General features: G+C 34.9%; 1 protein-coding gene across 10 annotated transcripts in view; it reads left to right on the top strand.

Moving 5' to 3' along the window:
* The window catches only part of msn (serine/threonine-protein kinase msn), a 212660-nt gene that overhangs the window by 65498 nt on the left and 119676 nt on the right, over nt 1-27486 (top strand). For all 10 annotated transcript variants that reach the window (XM_072537565.1, XM_072537568.1, XM_072537567.1 and 7 more), the window contains exons 3-4: nt 5184-5391; nt 8115-8291. In XM_072537565.1, coding sequence (XP_072393666.1) covers nt 5184-5391; nt 8115-8291 — 385 coding nt within the window. The remainder of the gene's footprint in view (nt 1-5183; nt 5392-8114; nt 8292-27486) is intronic.

The following is a 27486-nucleotide window of genomic DNA, read 5'->3' as shown; positions in this document are numbered from 1 at the left end:
TTCGCTTTTATTACTAATTTCTATATTTGTTTAAAAATCTGTTCTTAAAAATGAAATTACATTAAAAAGTTTATTTTTTTCGGTATCATTACAAAAAATGTTGACCGTAGCCAGTCTGTTGGTATATGCCCTGTTTCGTATATTCTATTGAAGAAGTTTAAAAGAGAATATTTGCCTTTATCATCGAGTAGTTGATTATTTCGCTGGGTATTTCATCTGAACCGGTTGCTTTCCTATTCTTTGATAGTTGTATAGCCCTTTCCATTTCATCGAATGTTATGTTTGGACTAGTCGATATATTTTCATTTGTATTTCTGTTCTTTCGTCATCAAATAGTTCCTCAATATATTCCCTCCACCTCTCCAGTTTGTCTTGTTCATTGACTATGATATTTCCTTGTTTATCAAGTAAACTACTTGAAGTTGACCTATATGGTCCATTTATCTCTTGCACCTTTTTGTAAATATTAAATGCGTCATTCTTTTTCTGTAGTTCTTCTATTTCAAGTCATTTGCTGCTGTAGCATTTTTCTTTTGCGTCCCAGATTTCCCTTCTGATTTCTTTATTGAATTCAACCTTATAAAACTTTAATCAATATTCATGTATTTTCTTGCGATAGCGTCTTCTTGGAAATTTTTTAATCCAGTTTCAAGATTCTATTCAGCAGTAATTTTCCTTGGTGTTTATTCGACATTTTTGGCAAACTTTTACTAGTATTCTCGTATTCGTATCAGAAACTAGTTTTGAAAGACCCGGGTTTAGGGTTTTGCCTTTTTTATTTAAGGTACTTTCTGTTTCCCCATAATGCTTAATTACATTTCACACTGTAGTTTTAGAAACGTTAAGTTCATCCACCACTTCACACATTATTTTATTGCGTTCATAACTTTTAATCACCTACTCACGAACTTTTGAAGTTGTAGAGATATCACGTACCATTTTATTTAAATAATACAGCGATTCACTCAATTTGACAAGAAATTAACTGTAGAATATAGTGACGTTTGTTGGAGTACCCGGCTGTATTGTTTTCACAGCCTACTTCTCTTATCTTGTTTGGTTTTTAGTAGTTACTTCATACTGTCCCACTGTTTAGTTGTCATTATTTTTTACATAGTTTGATGATCCTTATGACATTAATAGCCTATATGGATTGTATAAAAAATATTAATTACGTTTTGGGTTTATTTACCATTTAAAATATTGCTTTTTTAGCATTTGTATGATAATTATTAAAACAGAATAATAAATTAACAGTTCAACGTCTGAATTTGTTATATCCACCCGATATGAATAACATTGTATCTCTATAAAAGAGTTATTACCCAAGGAAAGGTTGAAGACCACGAGGAAGATTTTCAACAAGATGGATCGATCAAATAACGGGCATATGCAAAAGACCCATTCATGAGTTAAAAGAAATGACCAGAGACAGAAATCTTCGGAAACGGACAATACACAACATCACGATGACCACTAAACTCCCTCCAGAAGGGTCAGGATTAAAGAGAGAGATATATTGCAAACAAGTGTGTTGCACGTGAAGCCAAAAATCGTGATAAAGAGGTATCGCTAAGGAAATAGCAACAACAGTTGTAACTGCCTGCTTTGATTTGCAAAATTATTAACTACACCCCAATCAGAGGTATCATTGTTTTATTATAAAAGGAAGTTTAAAGTCTATAATTTTACTATCTTTGATATTGGATCTGCAGAGGGTTATTGTTATGCAAATATTATAAACTCTTTTATAATTTGTAAATGGTCATTTTGTAATAAATAAATCTAACAGATATTATTTTATTTACTTCTTGTTAGTGTGTATGATGTGAATTCCTAGATACTTGTTTGAGTAAAAAAAAATCACGTTAAGGCAAAATCAATAAAAAAAACTAATAATAATCTCTTTATTTTGATATATACTCATTAGTTACCATTTACATGCACCTAATCAAAGAAACATATTATATTGTTGAAATATCATTGTATAAACCACTTACAATGATCTTCACCTAAAATTCTTGAAAAACTTGATATTGTAACTCGGCCTAAATCAGGATCTGTAATTTTAACAACAATGCGGTACGTGAAAGTGAAAAGCTGAGGAAAAGTTATAAAATATGTATTACGAAAACTACAAAAAATATTAAAACTGACGAAGTCAAAAAAATAAAATGTGAATTTTTTTTAATTCGCCCCAATATATAGTTCTTAAGGCTCATAGATAAATTTATTGTCAGATGAAACAAGCGCAATATAATGTTCAGGAAAATGATGATCGGATAATGTAACAAATTTTACTATTGTCCTAACATTAAAATGCTGTTTTCTTATTATAAAATGTGGAAAATATTAATAAAAATAAATAATATTTAATATTAACTCTCGTTAATGTCTAAAATGTCCAATAATCCTAGACTCAAAAAACGCTGATTATATTTTGACCTACTCTAATGGATTAAAATTCCGTATCATAACGTAATTCAACATCTCTTTTTAACTCACATTGGAAACACGCTATATCGCTATTGACAAATTTTAATGAGGACAATAGCCCGGAGCTTAAATTAGAATTTACCGTGGTTCCTTTATTTTTTACGTTGGTTCAATGTCGTATCACTGTACCAGTGGTTTTCGTGTTTAATTGTCCTCAAATCGTTTGAAGGAATTGTTAAAAACCATTTCATTAATTGTATAAACACTTTCAGGTTTTGAATATAAAACGCACGACTTAAAAATGTCACAGTGATACCTTTTATCTTAATGTTTAAGCTTTAAACGCCGAAAAGGATACGAATTATCTTTTTACAGTAGGAAAAACAATTCTAAACTGTTTCGCGTTTCCTGATTATTTTACGTCAAAATTTAAATTTTTTAAAGTATATAAAATATCAATTCTAAGCAGTATAAACATATATGAGCCTCTTCCTAGTTGGCCCAACGTTAGCTTGATAAGAAAATTAAATTTTAGAGAGCAAAAATAAAAGCGCAGCGTAAATTTTAGAAGTTTTGATGGATTGAAAAACATTTTTGAATTTTCTAATTATGGAAAATATTTTATAACGTAATGAAAACTATTGATTAAACAGAATAATAATAAATTTAAAAAAACGCATAGAAAACGTAATATTAACAAAAAAAAATGTGAAAGTTTACCACTGAGTTACATCCCTTTTATTTTTAAAGACATCCACAATTCTTCTAATGTAAACGAATCCCATATTTCTTACAATTTTTCCTTTAATTCGTTGACAGACATGGCAGGATGTTTTCTTAAAGCTTTTTTCATTTCGCGCCACAGTCTCTTAATCCATTTTAAACTGTTTTGAAGTATGACAACCTGCGCCGTCCTGTTGGAAGACAAAATCTTTCGCTGATGTTAAACGGTGTTCCATAATCGGTAAAAGAGATTCTTCTAAAATATTCAAATATTTATCCTTGTTTACAATCCTATCGATACAGTGTAACTTTCCCACACCTTTAGACGACATGCTGCCCCAGATCATGACAGATGCAGGAAATTTGACTTTTTTCTTCAGATAGTCAGGATGGAAGGCTTCATTTTTCCTGCGAATGACTCGACTCCTACTGTCTCCAATACACACGTCAAATCTGGACTCATCAATCAATTGTATTAAATCCCATTGCGACTGAGTCCAATCTTTATGCTCTTTTGGCCATCTTAGTCTATTTTTCTTTTGTTGTAATGTTAAAAGTGACTTTTCTTAGCTTAAAATACATGTTGATCTAGAAACGTGTCTTCCAATAACGTCACTCCGTCAAACGCTTAACTCCTTATAATTTTTCACTATAATGCGTCTTAATGCCCTTCGATCTGCTTCGGTTATTTTACTTTTTCGTACATTTCTTGTGACGACCGAACTTTTATCACCGACGTAGTTTTGTATCTTCTTACTATATTTCTTACATTATAGCGTGACAATGCATCATATTCGCGATTTACGAATTGGATTTTTCAGAATTAAAAAATCGAATAATGATTGAACAAGTTTTCTCATCTATAACTTTACCTCGACCCATTGTACAATCCACAAACGACAAAAAGCTTTACAATACTACAAAATACATTTGACATTAACTGACGATATTATTTTTTTGATGTCATTTTTCCATAGCTACCTCTGGATTTAACGTAATTATAAAATAATCAACGTATATTGACATAAGTGAATGCATAGCCAGGGTTTAGTGAATTTTTTTTTATTGTTGAAAATAAATAAAAAACCATAAGGGTAATATTTTTATTAAATATTAATAAAAATGCCATATTTAATTATTATGGAAATTTATAAAAATATGCAGAGTATTATTTGTTTATGGTAATCGACTTAAACTGCAAATTCCATAGGTTGGCCAACTGATACGGGAAGGGGCTCGTACGAGGTGTCTAAAAGCCAAGGGGTACAAGATAGTGGGTACAGTTAAGCTTGGAAGTATCTTTTCTAAATTCGACCGCTTTTTTTTTGATAATTGATTTCTGCTTGTATTGATTTCTGTCTTTTTAACTTGAAGATCTGGTATGTAATAGTAGTTATAATAAATTTCAGTAAACTTTACTACAGTTAAACGATTTTTTAGATTTAGAAACGGCACTTTTACCCCCTTCTCTTCCGAACCAATAATTTAAATGTACTTTAAATTTACTCAGGTTTGCTACGCCTCAGTCGGCTGATTTCAACCGTGTTGGACCAAGTTGTCCATTTTTCGAGTAGAGATAAATACGTTCCCTTAAAGTGTTAAAGTTGTATCCTACAACATCGACCTCGTGTCACCACATTTTTACATTTCATATATTTCTCATTTATTCTAAAGGTTATTATAACTAGATATGTAGCTACTTTCAACTACTTCCAACATGTTTCACTGATGATGTTGCGACTGGAACGAAAGCGTTTTGAAGATTGTTTTGAAAACTTTCCATTGTTTTATCACTGCTTATTTAGTCTAACAGTCGTTGCTCCTTATGGATACATATACATATGCTTGTTATATAAAATCATTACAATCTATACCCTACTAATAAGCTGCTAACAATTTCAACAATGTCGACTATACAATATTTCTGTATTAATAAGGTGACACTGCATATCTCTTTAACTAAAACTACTCGATATATATTAAAACTAAGCTTAATTTTTATGCTGTTTATTTTATGTGTTTAGGGTCGACATACAAAAACTGGACAGCTCGCCGCCATTAAAGTCATGGACGTCACGGAAGACGAAGAAGAAGAAATTAAGTTGGAAATTAACGTACTGAAGAAATATTCGAACCATCGAAACATCGCGACTTATTATGGAGCGTTTATTAAGAAATCACCACCTGGGAAGGATGATCAGTTGTGGCTGGTTATGGAATACTGTGGAGCTGGTAATACATTTTTTTTTAATTTAACTGAAACTAATCGAAACACCTTGACTATTTCGTACCCCTCACAAGTTATGTTCAAAAGTTTACCCAAAATTTCTCACAAATTATAAAAAATTGTTTTTTCGCTTCGGAACTAGGTTTTTTATTTGATAATTTGGATAAGTAATTCTTGTGATTTGGAAGTCAGTTATTCTTGTAATTGTATTTTGAAAGTTTATGCCCCAAGATAAGTAGTTTCAAAATGCTCAATTATATTTTGATTTTATATAGCAAAACTCGCGTTTTGGGATGTAGACCTGACTGTCACTCCTGGCAAAAGTTTTAACGTTCGAAACACCTTATTTATTTCTTACCCACAAATTACATTTTATTTTAATCCAAAAAAATCCAAATCCAATTTTTGCGAATAATTATGGTATTTTTAAGACAAAAGTATTCTTCTGATTTTTTCGTAAACTGCTTTTCCCTTAGCCGTAAAATGAAATAAACAAGTTAAATTATTGTTACCCTTAATCCAACCAAACATAAGCTATGCTCTTCAGATATCCGGGCACCCTCCGATTTGAAGATGAGGGCAAACATATAGAACTCTACGGAGATAGACTACCCTTCCAAAGGGCGGTATCCTATTTGAGAGTTCAATTTCAGAGAAGCCTCAACTGGGATACTGAACTAAATCTCACTCATAAACAGGATGAGAAAGAGAGCTAGACTCTTTCTTAGGAGCGCTATCTGGCAAATTCGGCAGCACTTAAAATAAGACTCTCCTACACATATATAAAACCTACATAAGACCGATAGTTGAGTACAAAGCGGTTCTTTACTCCTCACTTAATAACCTCCAAATAAATGCCATCATGACAACTGATCGAAAAATCCTGAGGAAAATCATGAGAAAATTGTCAGACTATCCGTCGACATTAATCCACCAATTTTCTGATATTCCCACAATAGAAAGCAGAATCCGCTCGTTGGGCAAGAGATACATCCAACGTACAATAACAAGCTCTAACATCAGAGCAAAAGAGGTCCTCCAAACATCTTGCCATCGCGTAGGGCATATACTCACCAGGGGCCCCCTCAAAAAAAAGTTCCTTTCCGCCCATCCAAACTTCTCAACTTTGTTGGAAACGAACTTCCTGATGAGTACGAACACCCTAGAAGCGACGCCACTAAGATATCGCAGATACTAACAATCTGCAAGCCAAAATGCTCAATCAAAAGAGCCGTTCCCACACGTATAGCTGGTAATATGCGAAGGTACGCCTCAGACGGCATGGCTAACAACCTTCCTCACCCAACTTAGAGTACTGCTTCTTAGCAACCCACTTGTCTCCCTAAGTACTCCCCCTATAAACACTACAAATTACATGCGTCGACTAACGTCGTCTGCTCTTGGCCCAACTCACTCTTTGGTAAGGGAGATATCTTGAAGAGGCGCTCCGCCTAAACGAGGTATAATAACGTTAGTCTCTCTCTCTTCAAAATAGCGACAAAATTTCAATTAAAATTATCTCAGTTTTTAGTGGACCAATTGTGATCATTTTTTCTTAAACTGGGGTCACGTGAGTAAATAGTATAATTATTTATTTTCCATATTTTTACGTATAAACGAATACTCACTTGCAAAATTGGTTAATAAAAATTTAGCCCACCTTCTGAAGTGTACTCATAGTTAAATTATTATTCCTAATAATATTTCAAAACGATTAAAGCAAAAAACTATAGTACATTTGAAAATAATTGATAGCACAAATTTTATTGCACGTGAGATAAACCCAATATAACATCATAAAACAGTGACGCAAACTTTCTAAAGTAAAATATTCAGCATTGTTCTGAAAATGTTTGCGTCTTACCTAAAATTTTTAGACATACCAATTAATTTCAATTCTTATTTTAAATTTTGTAGTCATTTTAATCAACAAGTGATATAAGTACGTAATCTCTACAGGTACAAAATATTTACAATTTCCAAAAAGAAAACCCTCAACTTTCTTAGAAAGGATTAAAATTTCTAAGCTTTAGTTTTTTATATTAAAGTAATTTTATGTTCTTCGTTACAGATGCGATTATTATTGTTTAATCCCTTAGAATTTGCTTATTTGTATTTTATGATGTATTGAGTGAGTGAGTGAAAATTCCGATAAGAAGGTATCAATTTTTCCTTTTTTTATGAATTCATCAACCCTGTATTTAGACCTTTGCTATAAAATTTGTGCTATCAATCATTTTCAAATGTACTATAGGATTATATACGATTTACCCATAATACGGATATAACGCTCAAAGGAATAGTTTAGAAGTTTTTGAGTTTTAGTGTAAAAATGTTTAAAATGTAAATATTTTCTATAAGTAAAATACATCGTATCTAATCAACATTTTAACGAGATTTTTAATAATATCAATACTAGTATTTATTAACGACACTTTCTCAAACCGTGAATATAACCGAACATATTGTGAGTTTGTAAGACATAATATTTCCTTGTTAGAGTTTTTGCGAATAAGATTGTATTTTCAAATGGTATAACCCGCTTTCAATGTATAAATAAGTTTATTTTAAACGACAAATAATTAGAAAACTTTTCCAATAAACACGCAAATCCGTGAAAAACTTTTTTAAAACTCCAGCTAAAGGCACGTAACATTAATAAATAATCTCACGTTCTCCCCGAAGGCTTTATAACTAAAAGCATAAAGGTAATAAAAATTATTTTTAGGGTCGGTAACGGATCTGGTGAAGTCTACCAAAGGGCAGTCCTTAAAAGAGGAGTGGATAGCGTACATTTGTCGAGAAATACTCAGGGGATTGTCCTATTTACATACGAATAAGGTCATACACAGAGATATTAAAGGGCAGAATGTTTTACTAACTGACAACGCTGAAGTTAAATTAGGTAAGTGATCTCTTGGTTGTTTCTAAACATTAACCTGGGGAATATTTTCGGAATTGTTTGTTGGTTCCAGGCTACAAATGAGTTGACGTAGTGAAATGTAAATCTCGGTAATTTTTTGTTCGTACTAGACATAATGTAAAGATGGGTACACATATGCGAGCCGAGCAGTTCGTTGAAAATATTTTTACAGCGAACTCATCGCAGACTCATCACTATCCATGGAAAGCAACGAACCAACTAAGAACCAACTTGTTCGAAGTAACAGTTTTGTTTGTGTAGAAGTGCAAGCACGTTTTGTATTTATCGTGGAGTCTCCCCATCGCATCGTCAAGAAATCGCATGGCAGCATAACTAAACCATTTACTTTCATATGCTTCGTCTGTACCTAAAAATATATAATTTATTTTATTCATTTTTAATGAACACAATTTGGTGACATATAAGTTATGCTTTGAGAGTTTCTGTTTTATTCATCTTACCCTTTCCTGTTCCAGCAGTCTCTGTGGAGACCTTTTTCTTTTCGCTCCTAAAGGATGTCAATAGGGTTATCATTTTCCGTTTACAGTCTTCTGGTGGCATGTCCATGGTCATACCTATTTCGCGCCATGCATCATAAGCTTTTTCGAAAATGATCATGGTTTTTCGGATCCTAGAATAGATCCTCTAATATAAGTCAATAAGTTCAATACATTTATTCTCGGACCACTGTGCCATCATGGAAAACTTGAGTTCACGCCGAAAAATATACGCTAAATTCAAACTATGAATAAGTCACACAATCTCGATGTAACGACACGAACAGACAATATCGCTGCGAGTGTTTCGATACACCACTTTAATAGCGTAACAAGTCCAAAATTAGAATATTTGAGAAGACGAAGAAAGAAGAAGAAATTTCGTATTTTATATTCTATATAGTTTTTTCAATTTTTATTTTTTATGGACGAAAATAGTAATTTATAGGACTGTAGAACATTTTAGTGCATGAAAATATTTAGATAATATTTGTTTAAACTAACTGAAATTAAAACTTTAGTGACATTGTTACACTATTGAACTAAACTTTTTTCTTGAATTACTACATAAATTAGCTACTTTTTGTAAATAGAGGTCTGTCTGGTGACTATAGGATTTGAAATAAATTAACTTGTTAGAAAATTAAACTTTTAATTTGAAACAAAATTAAATAAATACAAATTATTCAGAGTCGGACTCAGGCCCCTCCTCTACTCCATCTTTTTCCGGCAAATGTTGGTAAAATGGCCAATAAACCGGTCTTATGACATTTTCCTAACAAAGATCCAGTAGATCTTTCTTTTTATTTTTATCGATTGAAGGGATTTTTTTGAAGGTTGGTTTTAGCCGGATTTCCTTATTTTGTCCTTGATTCCTAAGTTCTTTATTATTTAGTTTGATGTCAATATAGTCTTGAAAGTATCTTGTGCATAAGAAGTGCACAATAGAAGAAATATAAAAAATTATACTCGGGTGCATTTTTTCTATTTTGATAATTTTTAAGTTTTTCCAAAAAACTTTTTCTTTATATGTAGTTTTAGTGAAATTTTTACCCATTTCGCTACTTAGTGACTTTAAATCATAAATATCTTGAGTGCAAATTTCAATCACATGGTAGGGTATCCCAGTTTTTTTTGCTGATTTGAGTATACTTGCCCATTCTGCAGGGATGTAAATTGGACAACTTTATAACACGCTTTTTCTCTCTTTCATACAAACGGTACATACAAACCAAAAATTTATTTTTATTTTGCCCTGCGCAGTTATCAGAGTGGAAAATGACATGTTCTCCTTTGCATTCTTCACTTTTCAAAAAATTATAGATACAGCTACCAATTTCATTGGCCCCCCTCTTTGCAATTCCTTCATGCCAGAGTATCCAATTTTTGATTTTATATCAAACACGGTAAAGTTGTAACTAGACAGTCTCCGTTTATAATAGAAACTACTAATTTCATCACACGTAGGGAGAACGGCTTGAAGATCGAAACACAACACTTAATCGTTTTCACCTGATTGCAAATATTGAATCTTTTCTTGTCGGCCTAAATCTTTCTCACTTAAACACGCTTCATATTTGCTTCTCAGTTCATTTTTCTATTATTCATTTCCATTTGTGTAACTAGTACATAATCTACATTGGTCTTTTTTGGGAATGTGAAAAGCGATGTTACTCTCCGTATTCAATATTTTTGAATACATAGAAATTTTGGCAACCTGTTTATTATTTAACGTGCAGCTTTTCACGTAAAAACAATATATAGTAGAAGGAATATTCAGACAGATACGTATTAGAAATGTTCAGACTTCCCTGTAGATATTCTTTGTTTGTCCGAACTCGGCAGTACTGTGATTTCTTCCTCGGAAATTAATTGATATGGTATCTTATTCCTTGAAGTACTTATTCTTTGATCCTTTTTTGTTTCCCATGTCTTCCTCGTTGATCAGTTAATAAATAACCTTGCTTATCTTTCTTTTTAGTTGTTGTAAAAATAGTCCTGAATGTGAAAAGCGATGTTACTCTCCGTATTCAATATTTTTGAATACATAGAAATTTTGGCAACCTGTTTATTATTTAACGTGCAGCTTTTCACGTAAAGGCAATATATAGTAGAAGAAATATTCAGACAGATACGTATTAGAAATGTACAGACTTCCCTGTAGATATTCTTTGTTTGTCCGATCTCGGCAGTACTGTGATTTCTTCCTCGGAAATGAATTGATATGGTATCTTATTCCTTGAAGTACTTATTCTTTGGTCCTTTTTTGTTTCCCATGTCTTCTTCGTTGATCAGTTAATAAATAGCCTTGCTTATCTTTCTTTTTAGTTGTTGTAAAAATAGTCCTATTGTTGATGGCTAATGTATTCTTGAAGAAAGTTTTACATACTTGGAGTACTTCTTTATCTTGGACTCTGAAAGTATATTTCAGATTTTTAGATCTATTACCTTCTTTTGTAGTTCTGTATACTAGCGTTATTTCAGAAATATGTGAATCAATGAAGCCTCTTTACCTCTCAATTGAACCCAATTGCCAGTAAGCTTTAAAAATATTTCTATGTTGATCTTCAGATATTTTAGTTGCACATTTCAGTCCTCACTTATCATTACATAAAGTTAACCTGTCTACCTCTGAATTACTAGACATTAAAGGGACGTTCACATCGTAATCGGCCGATGGTACGTAATTTTTATCGGCGATGCTGTCGTCACTGTCTTCAACAATACTACTCGTATCGCCATCCTAGAACAGATGATAAAAATATTATTACTCAAATTCCACCCAACTAGAAAAAACATAAGACAAAACAACCACATAATGCGGATGAATGCCAAATAAAACTGATAAACTTGGGAAACCCACAAATATTAGAAGACACGAATAAAAACTGGATACATTCAGCGAAAAAAGAGTGTACACCGAATAAAATCCAGAAGAACAAACATTGGATGTTAGGGGAAACCTTAGAATTAGGGAAGAAAGAAGACTTCTGTTACCACATACCACAAAAACAAGAAATAATACACTCAAGACGTAGAGGAGCTAAGAGGAAAATTAAAATGTATGTGCATCAGAGATAAAAACAATAGTATAAATAACGTTTGTCAAGAAGAATTGAAGCAACATCCAAATCACCATGAAAGTCATGAACTTGGCGATTCAAGACCATAACGGAGAAGTAAAAATCGACATACCATCATCGAACAGCTAAGCCGGATAAGTAAACTTCCGATCAACACCGGAAAAACAAAAATAATGATCGTAAACAAGGCGAATAATAATCACATTTGGCACATACGGCAAATAGCAAATTTCGAAGTAGTAGACAGATTTGTATACTTGGGCTCCATGATAAGCAAAAATGGCAATTGCTCTTCAGAAATCGAGCGTAGACTAGCAGTGGCCTGAACCGCAACAGCTTAAATTAATTAAAATATGGAAAGACTGACCACACAACAGGAAGACATACTCGGATTAATCAATGTCTCTATTTTTCTTATTGCTACATACGCGGCTAAAGCATGGACTCTCAAAAAAATAGATAGAAGTAAGATAGAAGCTTTCGAAATGTGGGTCTACAGTAGAATTCTGCGCGTGTACTGGACAGAACACACAGTCAACCTCTTAATAGTGGAAGAGCTTAATATACAAGACAGGCTATTACAAAAAGTAAACCGAGCGGCCTAAATTAATTGGGCCTCATAGTCAGAAGAACGGGGAGTATGGAACTATTGGTAGTGGAAGGAGAGATACCACCAGGGAAGAATAAGAGGAAGATCTCCAACAAGATGGGCAGACCAAATGAAGACTAGTGGAAAAATCCTTACATTAAACTGTCCACCTGGTGCAAGATCACAGCCAATGGAGGCATCAAGCTAACATTAATATTTAGAGTGTCACTACACCCTGATACGGGCTCAAGGAATGAGGAGATGGAAATCTAGTTGAACAATACCTATAAAAATAATTGTGGCTTTATCCCACATAAACATAACATTTAAATCAGGTATAAATAGTTTTAACTCTTTAGTAATCATTAAATGTTGTGATTTTCGTTCTCTCGCTAAACTCAGATACATCGTTTCTTCTCCCATGTATAAATACTTTGGTTTTTTTAAGTTTATTTTCAGTTCTGCTTTTTGGTATTCCTCTCCTAATTTTTGTAATTTGTTCAGTCGTCCCTATCGTTTGCTACAAATCATTGTGTTATTTGGTTGTTTCATTCTTTCACATTTTTTTTCTCCATTGTAGAATATAATATTTAATTAAGATAATATCCAAAAAATATTTTTTTGATTGGCGAAATAAATAGTTATCATACAAACTGTATATTTCTCTGAAATCCTTAGCCTCTTTTCTGTTAAAATATTGGTAGTCCTCTCATGTCAGTGATCAGACACATTGACGTTTTTGTCTAAATATGTGTAGTGTATGCCATCATTTTTATGGCAAACGCTTATTTAATCTATTAAAATATAGAAAGACACAGAGTTCGATACTGAAGTCTTTTAATAGGCACAGTTGACAAAAGCGTGAATCAAAACTGATTAAAACAACCTGAACCGGAAGTGGTTGGAGGTTATGTAATTAAATGACGAAGTTTTATATTTTGCACGACAAACTGTATATAAGGTGTCAAAGTATTTATCTGAGATACTGGATATAAAATTTAAGATAATAGGTAAAGATTATTTTAGTCTTGAACATTTTAGATATTTTTTAAAACTTTAATTACAATTTAATTTGAATTATTAGAGATGGGATCAATACAGTTCCTCTCCCACTAACAAAATTGTCTTCTACTCCAGTGGTCAGAGACGAAAATGCTACTGAAGCTTTAAAAATCGTACGAACAAGCTGAATTTTGTCAAAAATGTCAATTTTAGGACGCTAAAAAAGTTTACCACGTTTACCCCCGGGCTTTTCCTGAAAAATTCCCCACACATAGGAGGGAAAACGGAAAAAAATCGATTTACCAAGAATCTGTATGCCATAGAAAAAAATGTTTCAAATAAAAAATGTAGCTAAGATAATTTGGAACAAAAACATTTATTAGCATTTTTTGTGTAGAATAAACCGTTCTACCAGAAACAACGATTGAAGCGATCGGCGATTTTAAATGTGAGTTACGCGCGCGAAAATCATGCTCAATAAAATTTGTATCTGCTCGACGGTAAAAATTCAATATCTTTAGATCTGAGTGCCCTATCGACAAAAATCAAGATGCGTTTTAAAAGTAAAGAGTGCAGCTTTCGTATGCATTTTTTTTTATTTTAGTACCGCAAATGAACTTAGTTTTTATAAAGATGTTAAATGATGATAAATAAACTTGGCGCGATTGTTGCCATTTTTTATGATTCTCATGAGATCAATACAATGTATCCCTTTCATTGACCGGTCACTATTGTGTTTTCTTAAGTAGAACCTAATCTTCAAAACCTAGAGCATGCAATTTTAGTTTTGAGTTTTGGCTACAAATGTGAGGCATTTGAAATATGCTTAACAAACGCTGAATTTAAACTTTCACATTACAAACTATCTATACAAAAATCTAAAACTGCTATTTTTTAATTACACTACTACGTTTTTCAAAAGTATTTAACTTCTGCTATAAATTACACCCAAAACCGTCTTCAAAGCATTTCCCGTGACGTGCGATCATTTGTAATGTAAAAGTTTAAATTCTGTGTTTTTAGTCATATTTCAAATGCCTAATATTTGTTGCCAAAAATCAAAATCGAATTTTCATGTTGTAGGTTTTAAAAATTGGTCTCCAATAATGGAAATTTCACTACGACCGATCAATGAAAATAATAAATTTTATTGATCTTACGAGAATCGTAAAAAATGGCAAAAATCGCGCAAAGTTTAATTTATTGAACAGGTTTATAGAGACTGAATAGTTTGCAACAAAGTACAAAAATTGGATACAAAAGCAGCACTCTTCATCTTTAATTTTGATTTTTGTCGATAGGGCACTCTAATCAAAAGATATTGATTTTTTACCGTCGAGTTGATACAAATTGTATTTAACATTGATTTCTGAAACAGTGATGCAGTTTGATTTGTGACACACTACTTAAATAGTTTTACGAATATTAAGATGTGATTTTGAGGATATTAAATAACTTCTAAAAAAAGCAGCATGAATGTAAAACAAGTTTTTTTTACTGAAAAAAAAAAAATGGAATAACCTGTTTGTGTATCAACATTTTTCTCATGTTTTCCACTTATCGTCTTTCAATCAAACTGAAAAATATAATCTTCTTCCTCCTCAGTTTTTCCCTTATTAGGGGTCGCTGTTCCTTACTTTTCATCGCCACTCATTTCTGTCTGTCTGGTCTTCTTCACCTAAACCTTTCCCTCTCAAGTCCTCTGCCACGCAGTCCTTCAAAGGCCACACTTCACCGCCGTACACCAACGAAGGTCTCACTATACTCTTGTATATGTTTCCTGTCAGCCTTCCCCGATTTTTCGATCACAAAGTACCCCGCTCTTTCGCTTCCAACCCTTCTGTTTCCTGTGGGCAATTTCTCGATCTAGTGTCCCATTTTCCGTTATGTAGGAGTCAAGGTATTTAAATTCTCCTACTCATCCTAGCTTTTCCCATATACTCCGTTTTCGACCTGCTAACCTTAAGTCTTCCTTCTTCAATAGCCCTTCCCCAACACTCCAACATTTCTTTGTTCTCCTCTACTAACACGATATTATTAGCAAAGAGCATTGACCAAGGAGCCCTCTCTGGTACTTTCTCTGTCAGTACATCCTTAACAAGATTAAAAAGGTAAGGACCCCGTGAAGAACCTTGATGCAAACCAACCGTCACTGAAAAACTTTCGATCAATCAAACAACAGTCCTTACTTTGGTGTGCACTCGCTCATATAAATCCTTCACGAGCCTTACATACTTCTCAGGAACCCATTTCTCTCTCATACATCTCCATAGCTCTTGTCTATACTATAATTTCACTATTTGGGAGAGTGATTCATCGTTTAAACGCTGAATATCCTCAAATTTAAATGTACACAGCGGCCCTCGAAAACTACCCGTTTTTTCAATTGCAATTTGCGTTTTCTCATAAGAAATTACACAATGTATAAGTAGTATATTTATTTGTGCTTCTCTATAGAAAAATTAACCAGGAGTTGTCGTACAGTGTAGCCAATTCTTGTTCACAAGTAGTAATTATGGTGATACAAAACCTGTATTCTTCCACGCAGCAATTATTACCGTCATAAAAATATCAAAAAACATGACTTTTTCAATAGTAAAAATTAAGCACAAAATTGTAATTAAATAAATTTTATTTATATGTTCCGTTTCGTTACATATTTAAATTTATAAAATAAAAATCGATATTTTAAAACATTATTTTTCAATCGTTTGGCAACTTTAGAATTAGCGACGGAACACCGTTTCAATTCCGACCGACAGAAAGCCGCAAAACTAGTTTTTGCCGAGCAAGTGCCCATCAACAATCGTTCATTTACATTGGCGTTTCTGAGGGTAGTGCATGTGTTGCATTTTGTGAATATATTTTATGCGATAAGTTTGTGTTATTGATAAGACGTGTTATTGATAATACGAGTGTTATAGTTTGTCTTTTTATAGTAAAGTTTTAGTTATATTCTGTGATTATTTGGTTTGAGTTTTATTGGAGTTGGACGAAAAACTGAGTTGTTCCAAGAGAAGACAGCAAAATTCTGATGTTGATTCCAAAAATGAAAAGCCGCAAAAGAGACGGAAAATGTTAACGTCCGAAGAGAAGGGAATGATACGAAACGTTTATGAAGGAATTGTCGGCAGAAAAATGGCATTAAATGTTAGCCAAGCGGTCGACATTTGTAGCAGTTTAACAAAAGTATCCGTTAGCTGTATTTATCGTGTACTTAAAAATACATCGGAAAATAAAAAGCAAGAAAAAGGTAAAACTAGAGGTAGGAAAAGCATTGTTTTGGATGACGAGACAAGGAATATACGTCGAAAAATTCATTCATTAAACTCAACAGAAAAAGTGTGCTATTAGAAAAAAATAAAATTATTGTGTGGAGAAGAAAATATTTAGAAGAAATATGCAAAATTCGCAGCACTGGACGCAAAATATGTAATTTGGATGACCTGGATTAACGAAGGTCATACAGTTGAAAAAGTTTGGCAAGATTTAAATGTTAAAAGTAAACGCGAAGCATTTATAGAAGGCTGGTCTACAGGATTAAAAACTCCATCAGGAAAGGGACGGCGTTTAATCATCACCCATATAGGAAGTGATACAGGGTTCCTTGATGATGGTTTTCTTCAATTTGAGTCGAAAAAAACAGGTGATTATGAAAGAAATTGAAAGGGAGGATTCAAGAATGGCTTACAGAAAAGGGGATTGCATACGAAGAATTAATGCTCAAAATTTAGCTACTTGACATTGCACGGTTAAGGAAAAGTGAATATCTTAAATATGCTGTAGATGAAACTGCAAAAGATTATGGTGTCAAAGTACTGCGTCTACCAACTTATCATTGCGAACTTAATCCCATTGAACTTATCTGGGCGCAAGTGAAAGGAGAAGTAGCACGCAATAACAAAACGTTCAAATTAAACGAAGTTAAGGAACTTTTGATTCAAGCAATCCTCCATGTAACTCCGGAGAAATGGGCTAAATGTATAGGCCACATAATTAAAGAACATCGTATGTGGGAACTTGACACTTGGAACTTGGTGGTGAAGATAATGAGAGCGATAGCAGCACTTCATCTTCATATTTAGACAGCGAATAATATTTTCTAATAGTTTAATAAGAACATCAGCATAAAAAAACCAAAAACAAAAAAAATGTTTAATTTACGGACGTTTCGATCTCTATAAAGAGACCGTTTTCAAACATACAAATGATAGATATATTTATTTTTCTATAGCTTTTTGTTTGTGGCATTCTGTATTTTTAGGGAGAAGGTTGGAAATAAGCCACGATATATCTATTTACATGTTTAATACACTGACGTTTCGATCTCTATTCCGTTTTTAAAGATAGAAAAAAAAAGAAAATAAACAATATAAGATTATAAAAATATATAATATTAAACAAATAAAATAAATATAACTATCATTTATATCTTTGAAAGCGGTCTTTGGATATAGAGATTGAAACGTCAGTAAAAACTTGTAAATAAATATATTGTGGCCTATTTCGAACATTAATATTTGAAAAATAAAATATAATTAACGTTAAAATAAAAGTGAGTGTACGTCACTGCGCCCGTCTTGTATATTAAGCCGTTCCAGAATTAATAGGTTGGTTCTGTGTTCTGTCCAGGAAACGCTTATAATTATTCTGTAGACCCTCATTTCGAAAATTTCAATTCAACTTCTATCGATTTTTTTTGAGAGTCCATGTTTCAGCTGCATAGATAGCAATGGGAAAAATAGGGGCATTGACCAACCTGAGCTTAGTCTTTCTTGTTATTGTTCGGTCTTTCCATATTTTAATTAATTTATCTGTTGTGGTTCGGTCCACTACTAGTGTATGCTTGTCTAATCTATCTACTACTTCAAAATGCTCTACTTGGCGTATGTGCCATAGTGGTAGATTATTATTTGCCCTGTCTACGATCATTATTTTTGTTTTTCCGGTGTTGATCTGAACTCCGAATTCTTTGCTTATCCGGCTTAGACGTTCCATGATGGTAGTCATTTCGGTATCGTTTGCTGCTAATATACGTGTGTCATCTGCGTATCGCAGTTTACTGATTTTTATATGTATGCTTCTTATAGTGATTCCTCCATCCCATTAGTCTAGTATGTTCCTCATTATATATTCAAACTATACGTTCTTCGTGGATTTTCTCACTTAAACGTAATGAATGATTGCCAAAAACTGATTATATTATTTTGCCAGCACAACGACTTGTCTTCACATTCTTTGCGCGTCGATTCGCAGCTATCGTTCCCTTGTTTTCTGTTTCTATGACTGTTTCTTCGTTTGAAGTATAAATCAAAATCTCTGTTACATTTAATGAATATCACTGAATATATCATTGAAATGAACGTCTGAATTTAGTTGTATTATGCTGCTTTTATCATTAATTCCAGTATTTTGAAATTTCAAAGATGTCGACAAGATAACCGATGCTATTTTTTGGGAAAAATTCGAGTTGTACGATGGTAGAAATTCGAAGAATTTGGGTGAATTAACCATACCCACATTTTCAATAATTCTGGTTTATAATGGTATTGTGTGTTCTCGAGTTAAACGACGCGACATGACGGTTCTGAAATTTAGCTTCTCATTAGGAACTGTCGTTTTACTTACGGAAAACGTACAATATTATAAAATATTGTGCGAAAGATCTCAGAATTCGAATATTCACCAAACAGTCGGAACTGTTTGTATGAAAACTTTCCATCATTAAAATGATTTATTATATAATTGGGGGATTTAGCTCTTCCTTTTACTTCTGTTTAAAATAATTGTCTTTGGAAATAAAATAAACAATAGGTGAAGATTATACGAGGCTTGTTTGGAAAATTTTAGTAGGCCACTTATTATCATAGAAAAATAATAATCTCCATGTTCGTTGTTAATGTCTTTTATACTTCTTATTTTATTTTTGAAATGACAAAAATGTAGATAACAATTGCAGAACGTTTATTTGCAACTCACTAAAGTACAAATTAAGCACATGTTCGTTGTTCGAAGACTCGAAACAAAGTATATACACAGAAAAAATAAGAGTTATAGAGATTCACAAGGAATCTAAGTTCCTGTAGTTTGGCTTTCGGTGGTTTTTTGCCAACTTTATCAAGGTCTACAAAGAAAATTACTATGTTGTAACAATTTGAATGGTGCCAAAAAAGGCTATAAAAAGCTATAAAAAACTTACCCGAATGTAAGATTCGTGGCATAAACAACAACGTTAAATAACATGATAATACTGAAGTTGCAACTAAACTTAAAAAAGTTACTGTTAAAAAAACACTTTAAAATTACTAAATACGTTAAAAGTTAAAAACAAAATGAAGGACGACATGTTAAAACAGTCGTCGCTGCAGGCTTGATTTCAGTCACATTTCACGAGCAGAAAGAGAAAGTGGGTGGACAATTATTGTTTTCTTTCGATTGCTTATGTTATAAATAACATTTTTAATTTCCCGCTTATTTTTAAGTTGGTAATACAGTTGGTAGTACTCAAAATTCATAAACAGTATTTTGTGAGACGTTAATTTCAAAATTGTTTTTTTTTGTATTTTCTCCTAACTTTTAAACAATAATTGTCCACCCACTTTCTCTTTCTGCTCGTGAAATGTGACTGAAATCAAGCCTGCAGCGACGACTGTTTTAACATGTCGTCCTTCATTTTGTTTTTAACTTTTAACGTATTTAGTAATTTTAAAGTGTTTTTTTAACAGTAACTTTTTTAAGTTTAGTTGCAACTTCAGTATTATCATGTTATTTAACGTTGTTGTTTATGCCACGAATCTTACATTCGGGTAAGTTTTTTATAGTTTTTTATAGCCTTTTTTGGCACCATTCAAATTGTTACAACATAGTAATTTTCTTTGTAGACCTTGATAAAGGTGGCAAAAAACCACCGAAAGCTTGGATTCAGAATAAATAGTACGCCTTAGCAAAGCTCTGTTTTTATTGACTACCACACCCAAAAAGAAAAAAGTATTTACATATATTTTTTCCAAACTAGTCAAACAATTTTTGGACTACTTTATATATATATATATATATATATATATATATATATATATATATATATAGATATATATATATATATATATAGATATATATATATATATATATATTTATATATATATATATATATATATTTATATATATATATATATATATATATATATATATATATATATATATATATATATATATATATATAGCAACAGTTACTATCAACAAGTTGCCTTCGACATGGAGACCTCTTTCTTCGACATAAAGATAATATCGTCCACTCCACCATACAATCAAAATCCTGCTGTGTCAGAAATGTTCACGCCAATCTCCGCCCAAACCACGTCACCATCGACATTATAAATGAGCCGTCCGCAATTCCCAGTAGCAGTAATGCATTGATTAGTGATCAGTCTGGGGGGAGACTGAGACCTCGGAAGCCCTTAAGAAGACATCAGAGAGGATGTCGAAAGCTCGGCGCAGTGATAATTGGTGCGGTTCAACCCGAAAGCCTGTTGAGTTTAAAATTAATTCTTGTAGTAGTATTAATCTTAGCTTTAGGTGTAACTGTACTAGCCTGTACATATAACTATTAACTGTACTGTAACATAACTCAAAAGCACGGGTCAAGATGTCTACAATGACTAGACGGTGCCACAGCGACGGTGGACTTGCAAGTGTAACGAAAGAATTTCACTGTATTTGTACAGTAGCATCACAACTGAAAAAAAAGGAATCTTGCTCGATGGTACACCAAAAAAACCATTCAACTTGTGACTCCAAGTGGATGGATGGTTGAATGATGGATGAGTGGTAGGGGATGAGCGACTTGCCACTCTAATCCATATGTATGCATCTATCTGTGAAGTAGTTCCTAACCAAATTCTGCAAATAGGAAGATATCCCCAAGTCGCCCAGTAGTCTGACGATAATTTCCCAGCTAGCGCTATTAAAAGCATTTCTTATATCAAGGAAGAAAGCCACCATCCATCTGCTCCTACATATGGATATCTCCCTCTTGATCCTGCTTATAGCCTCTACCGCAGATTTCCCTTTCCTGAACCCATACTGCCGGTCGGATATGCCACCCCTCTCCATTATTTCCCTCTCTAGCCTTGTCTTCACAAGAATCTCAAAGACTTTGCCTAAGGTATTTAACAGGCATATAGGTCTGTACGCCCCGGGCTCCTCTAATTCCTTTCCTGGTTTAGGGATAAGTATGAGATTTGCCGTTTTCAGGTCTCCTGGGAACTCTTGTCTTCTTAGCAGGTTGTTCATAATATCCTGTACCCATTGCACTTTATCCTCAATGATGGTTTTTATTATCTCGGGTACCACTCTATCCGGTCCAGGCGCTTTTCCTGCTTTGAGCGTTTTGCCAGCTTCCGTCACCTCTTCCCTTGTGAATTCAGTCACCGGTGTCTCTAATTGGAGTGGTATAAATCTTACTTCTTCCCTCTGTGGGAAAAGAGCCTCAGCCAGTTCTTTCCTTCGACTTTCCTCGATCTTAAAGAAGCCTCCTGTCCCTTTAAAACTCTTGACAACTATTCGGTAGGCGTCTCCCCAGATATCATTTTCAAGATTTTCGCAAAGTTCTTTCCAACATCTCCTTTTTTCGCCATTTATTTCTCGCACCAGCTCTTTCTTCATGGCTTTTAATCTTTCTACCTCCTCTTCCATCACTCGATGCCTCCCTCTGTCCCTCGTGACTTTTCTTCTTAGCTCGATGTAGCCTCTTCTTATTTCTTCAATCCTCTCCGTCCACCAATAGGGACGACTGTTTGCTCTCCTTCCCCGCGGACTGCACCTTTCTGCTATATCTTTTATTTTCTCGTATCCCTCTTCGAAGTTTCGGGCCTCACCTTCCATTCCTTGGATTTCCTCTTTAACTCTTCTTTTGTCAAGATATTTCGACCTGCCTCCCTCCCTTGGTTTTGTTACGTTTCCTCTAATTTTAAGCAAAATGTATTTGTGATGAGTGAATATTTCTCCATCCAGAACGTCCCACTCTGCCACCTTTCTACTTATCGGCGTCGTTGCCATTGTGACGTCAATATGTGTCTGACTTTCTCCTCTGACGAAGGTCGCCTTACCGTTGTTGAGTACCACCAAATTTAGAGTCTGGATAATCTCATTCCACATTTCTCCCCTCTCGTCATTCCTTGGCGCCCCCCATGAAATAGACTTTGCATTCAGATCCTCAGCAACGATTAGTCTTTTTTTTCCTACTATGGTTTCTGCTATTTCCTCTACCAGATTCTTATAATCTCCTAGTGGGATATTAGGGGAGATATATGTCGCCACTATTGTGACGTTCCCAAGATCCAGGATCAGAAATCCGGCTTTCCTCTGGCAGGTTTTCACCCCCAGCTCTCTATTTCTAATGTAGACTGCTACATCTTGCCTTTTGTCCGTGATCCAGCCTCCTTGGGCTGTAATCTTTTTATTTGGCTCGGACACTATCAGCAGGTCCGCTTTTAATTCCTGTCCCCTGATCCTGAGCAAATCATGTGCCGCCCTACATCTCCCCAAATTCACCTGCACTATTATCAACCCTTTAAATTCATCCCCCGTAGAGTCGAATTTAAAGGCCTAATCTTCCTCCTACCGGCGCACTTGCGCCTCTTCCCCTAGAGTCTCTTTCGGCTACGAGCTTCCTGAACTCAGGACAGTATTCCGAGTCTGTCCTGTGGTCCTCGCTGCAGATTCCACAATGTGGCGCATTGTTGCATTCCCTGGCGCTGTGCCCTTCCTCCCAACAGTTCAGACATTTGTCCCTTGCAGCCCTTTCTTTACATTTGTCTCTGGTATGCCCGAAGTGCAGACACGAGTAGCAGCGTATTGGTCGGTATCTGGGTGCCATGACCTTACAATTCACCAGTCCTATCAGGACCTTTCTCTGCCGTATCAGTGCATCAGCTGCTGTTCTACTAGCTTTGACTACTACCGTATCTCCCCCAAACCGTCCCTCTTTCCTATTGCAGATTTCAATTGATGCTCCTCCCTCTCTTGATCCCACAGTGTTTCCCAATGCCCTTATGACTTCCCCATCTTCCAGTGTTTGGTCAACGTCGTGTATTAGCACCAGCTTTTTCCTGAACTTTCGAGTTAACATCCAGGCCTGTTTTTGACGCGATCTGAGTCGACAGCTCCGTGATTTTTTCCCTGGGTCCTATCAGCTCCAGACGTAGGTCTCCTTGTGCTGTCTTTCTCATCTTTTTGATGTCTACCCCGCTGTGTTTTACATCCACTTTCTGTCTGACCTCTTTTACCATATCCGCGTACAACTTCTCGCCCCCTTTGATGGTGATGTTTCCTCTTTCTGTCCTTCTTCTGCAATTTGGAACCACCAGTGTAATCTCCGCTTCAATATTCTGCAGGCTATATTCCAGCGCCTTTCTTAGTTCTACCCAGGGCATGTTCTCTCCTACTACGCAATAGAGATGTTGCTCGCTCTTTCCCTTGTTCCCTACCTCCTTTATGGCCTCTACTAAATCCATGGCGCTTGTCAAGCTGTTTAATCCTCCCTGTTCGATCGGGATCGTGTAAGCGGCATTTATGGTTTTTCGGCTCCTTCCTCCCCTCATTTCAGAGGTAAACCAATTTAGGACATAGTTTGTATGATCCTTACCTTGTTCTTTTACTAGTTGATCCAATCCCGTGTGGCTTTGTGTCCACTCCGCGATGTAGTTGTCTACTAATTCGTTTTTCTCTCTTTTATCCAACGCAATTATCACATCTTTGTTTCCTGTTGGGACAATTTCCCTTCTCTCTGCTGTTTTTGTCCTTTTAAAGCCATCCTCCGGCCATTCTTCATTTACATATTTCTCGTATTCTTCCTCGCTCATACCTCTCTCTAAACAAGCGGCAATCTCCCCCTCCATTCTTTTTTTCCTCCTTTCCATGTCCTTTTCTATGTCCTCTATTTCCACTTGGACACTCATGTCCCTTTTCTCTATTGTTTCCATTATGAGGATCTCAGGTTTTTCTTGGTATTTTTCCATTTTGGTCTGTAACGACTTAGACATGTTGTGTAGGGCCGTTATCGCAGTCTTAATTTCAACCTTGGTTTTTACGTGCTCCTTTGCCATGTTGAGGAGTGCCTTCGATTTCTTTAGGACCTCTTGAACCGCCTTTCTTATCGCGCTTAGTTCTTCACTTTCTCTCCTCTCTTCTACGGCCTTAGCTTCTCTTAAGTCGTCCATATTCTTACTCTTTTGCTCTTCGGTCCCTGCCTTTTTTCCGATTATCCCGTTCTCTCCCAAGCTATCAGTCCTCGCAGGTGATTCACCTATGGAGTCTCTTCTTCCCAAAATCTCCGATTCTCTCTGTTCATCAAACTGTTTCCACTCCGTGTCCTCGTGCCGGTCGTCATCGTTCTCCTTGTGTTTTTCTCGTTTCGTATCCATGTATGTTCCCACGTGTCGGGAAGAATAAAGGTCCAGCTGGACAGTGCTCCCTTATCCAGCTAAGGCATTTATCGCCCCGGGAGGGTGCCAGGTATCCCGGGGGCACCGTTTGCGACTGCTTTCCGCGCAGCCATTCATCCCTTGGTCACGGTGGCTCACGAGCCGGGATTGCGGGTTTTTTATCGAGGTGCGCTCCTCTTGATTTGCCTCGGTTTTCTCCGGTAGCAGTGGCAGCAACGCTCGTATACCGCCTGGTGTTCCTCAGTGTAGCTGCTTACCCTACACTGTGGGGAGAAAGGATAATGGATGGATAAGGAGTGGGTGATGCTATCTGATTGTACTCGGAGTTCAGGTCTGATGTATTTTGGATATTTTGGTCGTTGACCATTTGGTGACTGTGATTTATGCCGCAGACATGGAGGGTGGCAGTGTCTGATTGATACAATCAGATGAAGGATTTTGGGTGGGGGGAGAAGGCGCAGCAATTGGGAATGATTGCTGCGCCTTTCAGCGTCCGGCGGCGGAGTCCGGCGACCACCCGGTGCACCGACGCCGGACGCTAATTTGGACTGTTCTTGGTTTCATTGGTCGTGCTCCCCTCACATTAATAGAGACCAAGACCAATTACTCGGCCTTCCACCACGTCGAGGTCATTCCACAGTCCCGGAAGGACAATTATAAGACCTGAAGAGAAGATTGTTGGCAGTTGAAATGGATTATTTGAGAAGAAGTGCTAGAACATCAAGGCTGGAAAGGAAGATCAACAAATCTATAAGAAATGACATGAAGGCTACAGAAACGGTCATTAACAGAATAGAAAAAAGAGGAGGTTTAAAATGGTTTGGACACCTATTGAGAATGCCTGACGAACGTTTTCCCCAAAAACTTCACAGATGGAAGCCCCCTGGAAGAAGAAAAACAGGTAGACCTCGACGCTCATGGAATGAAGGAATTAGAAGGGCGATGGAATCGAGAGGTTTGGAGGAGGAGCAGGCCTTGGACTGGGTGGATTGGCAGAAGAGAACGGGAATAAGGCGATAGCCGTCTCCAAAATGTATTGTATTTACAAGTTGGATCCTGTAATATATATATATATATATATATATATATATATATATATATATATATATATATATATATATAATATCCCGGTACTAACAGAGCTATTTAATAGATGTCTCCATAATAGCAAGATCCTTAAAGACCCGAACGAGAGTCTAGTAATACTCCTACACAAAAAGGGGACAAATGTGATCTACAGAATTATAGACCTATATCGTTGCTCAGTCAAGTATACAAACTATTTATGAGAATTATTAACAACCGGTTAACCTACAAAATGGACAATTACCAACCGGTTGAACAGACTGGCTTACACAAAGGATATAGTACATCAGACCATCTGCTGACAATGAGAACATTGATAGAGAAGGCAAATGAATACCAACTACCCGTATTTCTTGCATTCGTCGACTATGAAAAGGCGTTTGAATACAGTAGTGGGCCATAGAACAAGCTATTAATAATTGTAGAATAGATTCGAGATATAGGCAACTAATACATAATATACTCCATTCGCTTAGCTGGGGCATATTTTGACAGATTCATTGTCGGAAACCTACAACACAATTCCTACTTCTCAGTATTAATAGCTCAAGTATCCTACTATTGCAGACTTCTTTCTTTAAAAAAAGAAGAAATATTCTAAATAGTCGAAGTGTATACTAAACCCATCAAATTTTGGGTAGTATATATTTAAAAAATATATTTTAGTTGTTATAATTTAACATAACTATTTATTATATGATGCAGATAAATAAATATTGATTGCCGGTAATTCGAAAAGTTCTATTTTATTTACTATTTAGTTTGTTTACTATTAATATTGGCTATAAGTACGTGTGCTTGGTTGTATAGTAATTTCCAGCCACTTCTAGTCTGTCAAAAAGTAACTAACTTCGCAAAAAAATAATTACTAAATTCACTAGACAGTTCGGACTGGGAATAGCGAACCGAGTATATACAGGGATGAGTGCCTTAAGAACCGGCAAAATAACGCAAAAGAAATAAAACATAATACGTTGTGAAATAAAAAGAGATGCAAGTAGTAGAGGTGAGAAATTATCGATATAAACCTATAATTTACTCTACATTACATTAGATCTATCGAAAGTTTCCCACCTTTAGACGTTAGCTTATGAGCTGGTTGACTTTAGTCATAGTAATACGTATCACGTAATGTAAGTAAAAACAGTTCAAGTACGAGTATGTTTTTATCCAAAATTAAAGTATTGATCAATAATAAACTGTGATTTGAGACGTCGCATACACTCTTCTCAATACAGAATTATCATAGCTTGATATTCTGTATTTATCAAATTACTACTAATTGAACTGTTTACTTACATTTGCTTTATTGCCTTCAATCAGTTTTTACTTTATGCGAAATTTAAAAAATGTTAATGTTCGACGTCATACTTGTAATATTATGACTGAAGTCAACTAGCTCATAAGCTAACGTCTAAAGGTGGGAAACTATCGATAGTCCTAATGTAATGTAATGTAAATTAGAGGTTTCTATCGATA

Source organism: Diabrotica undecimpunctata, chromosome 7 (genome assembly GCF_040954645.1).
Source record: "Diabrotica undecimpunctata isolate CICGRU chromosome 7, icDiaUnde3, whole genome shotgun sequence".
NCBI lineage: Eukaryota > Metazoa > Arthropoda > Insecta > Coleoptera > Chrysomelidae > Diabrotica > Diabrotica undecimpunctata.
This window is presented reverse-complemented; position numbering and strand designations above follow the sequence as displayed.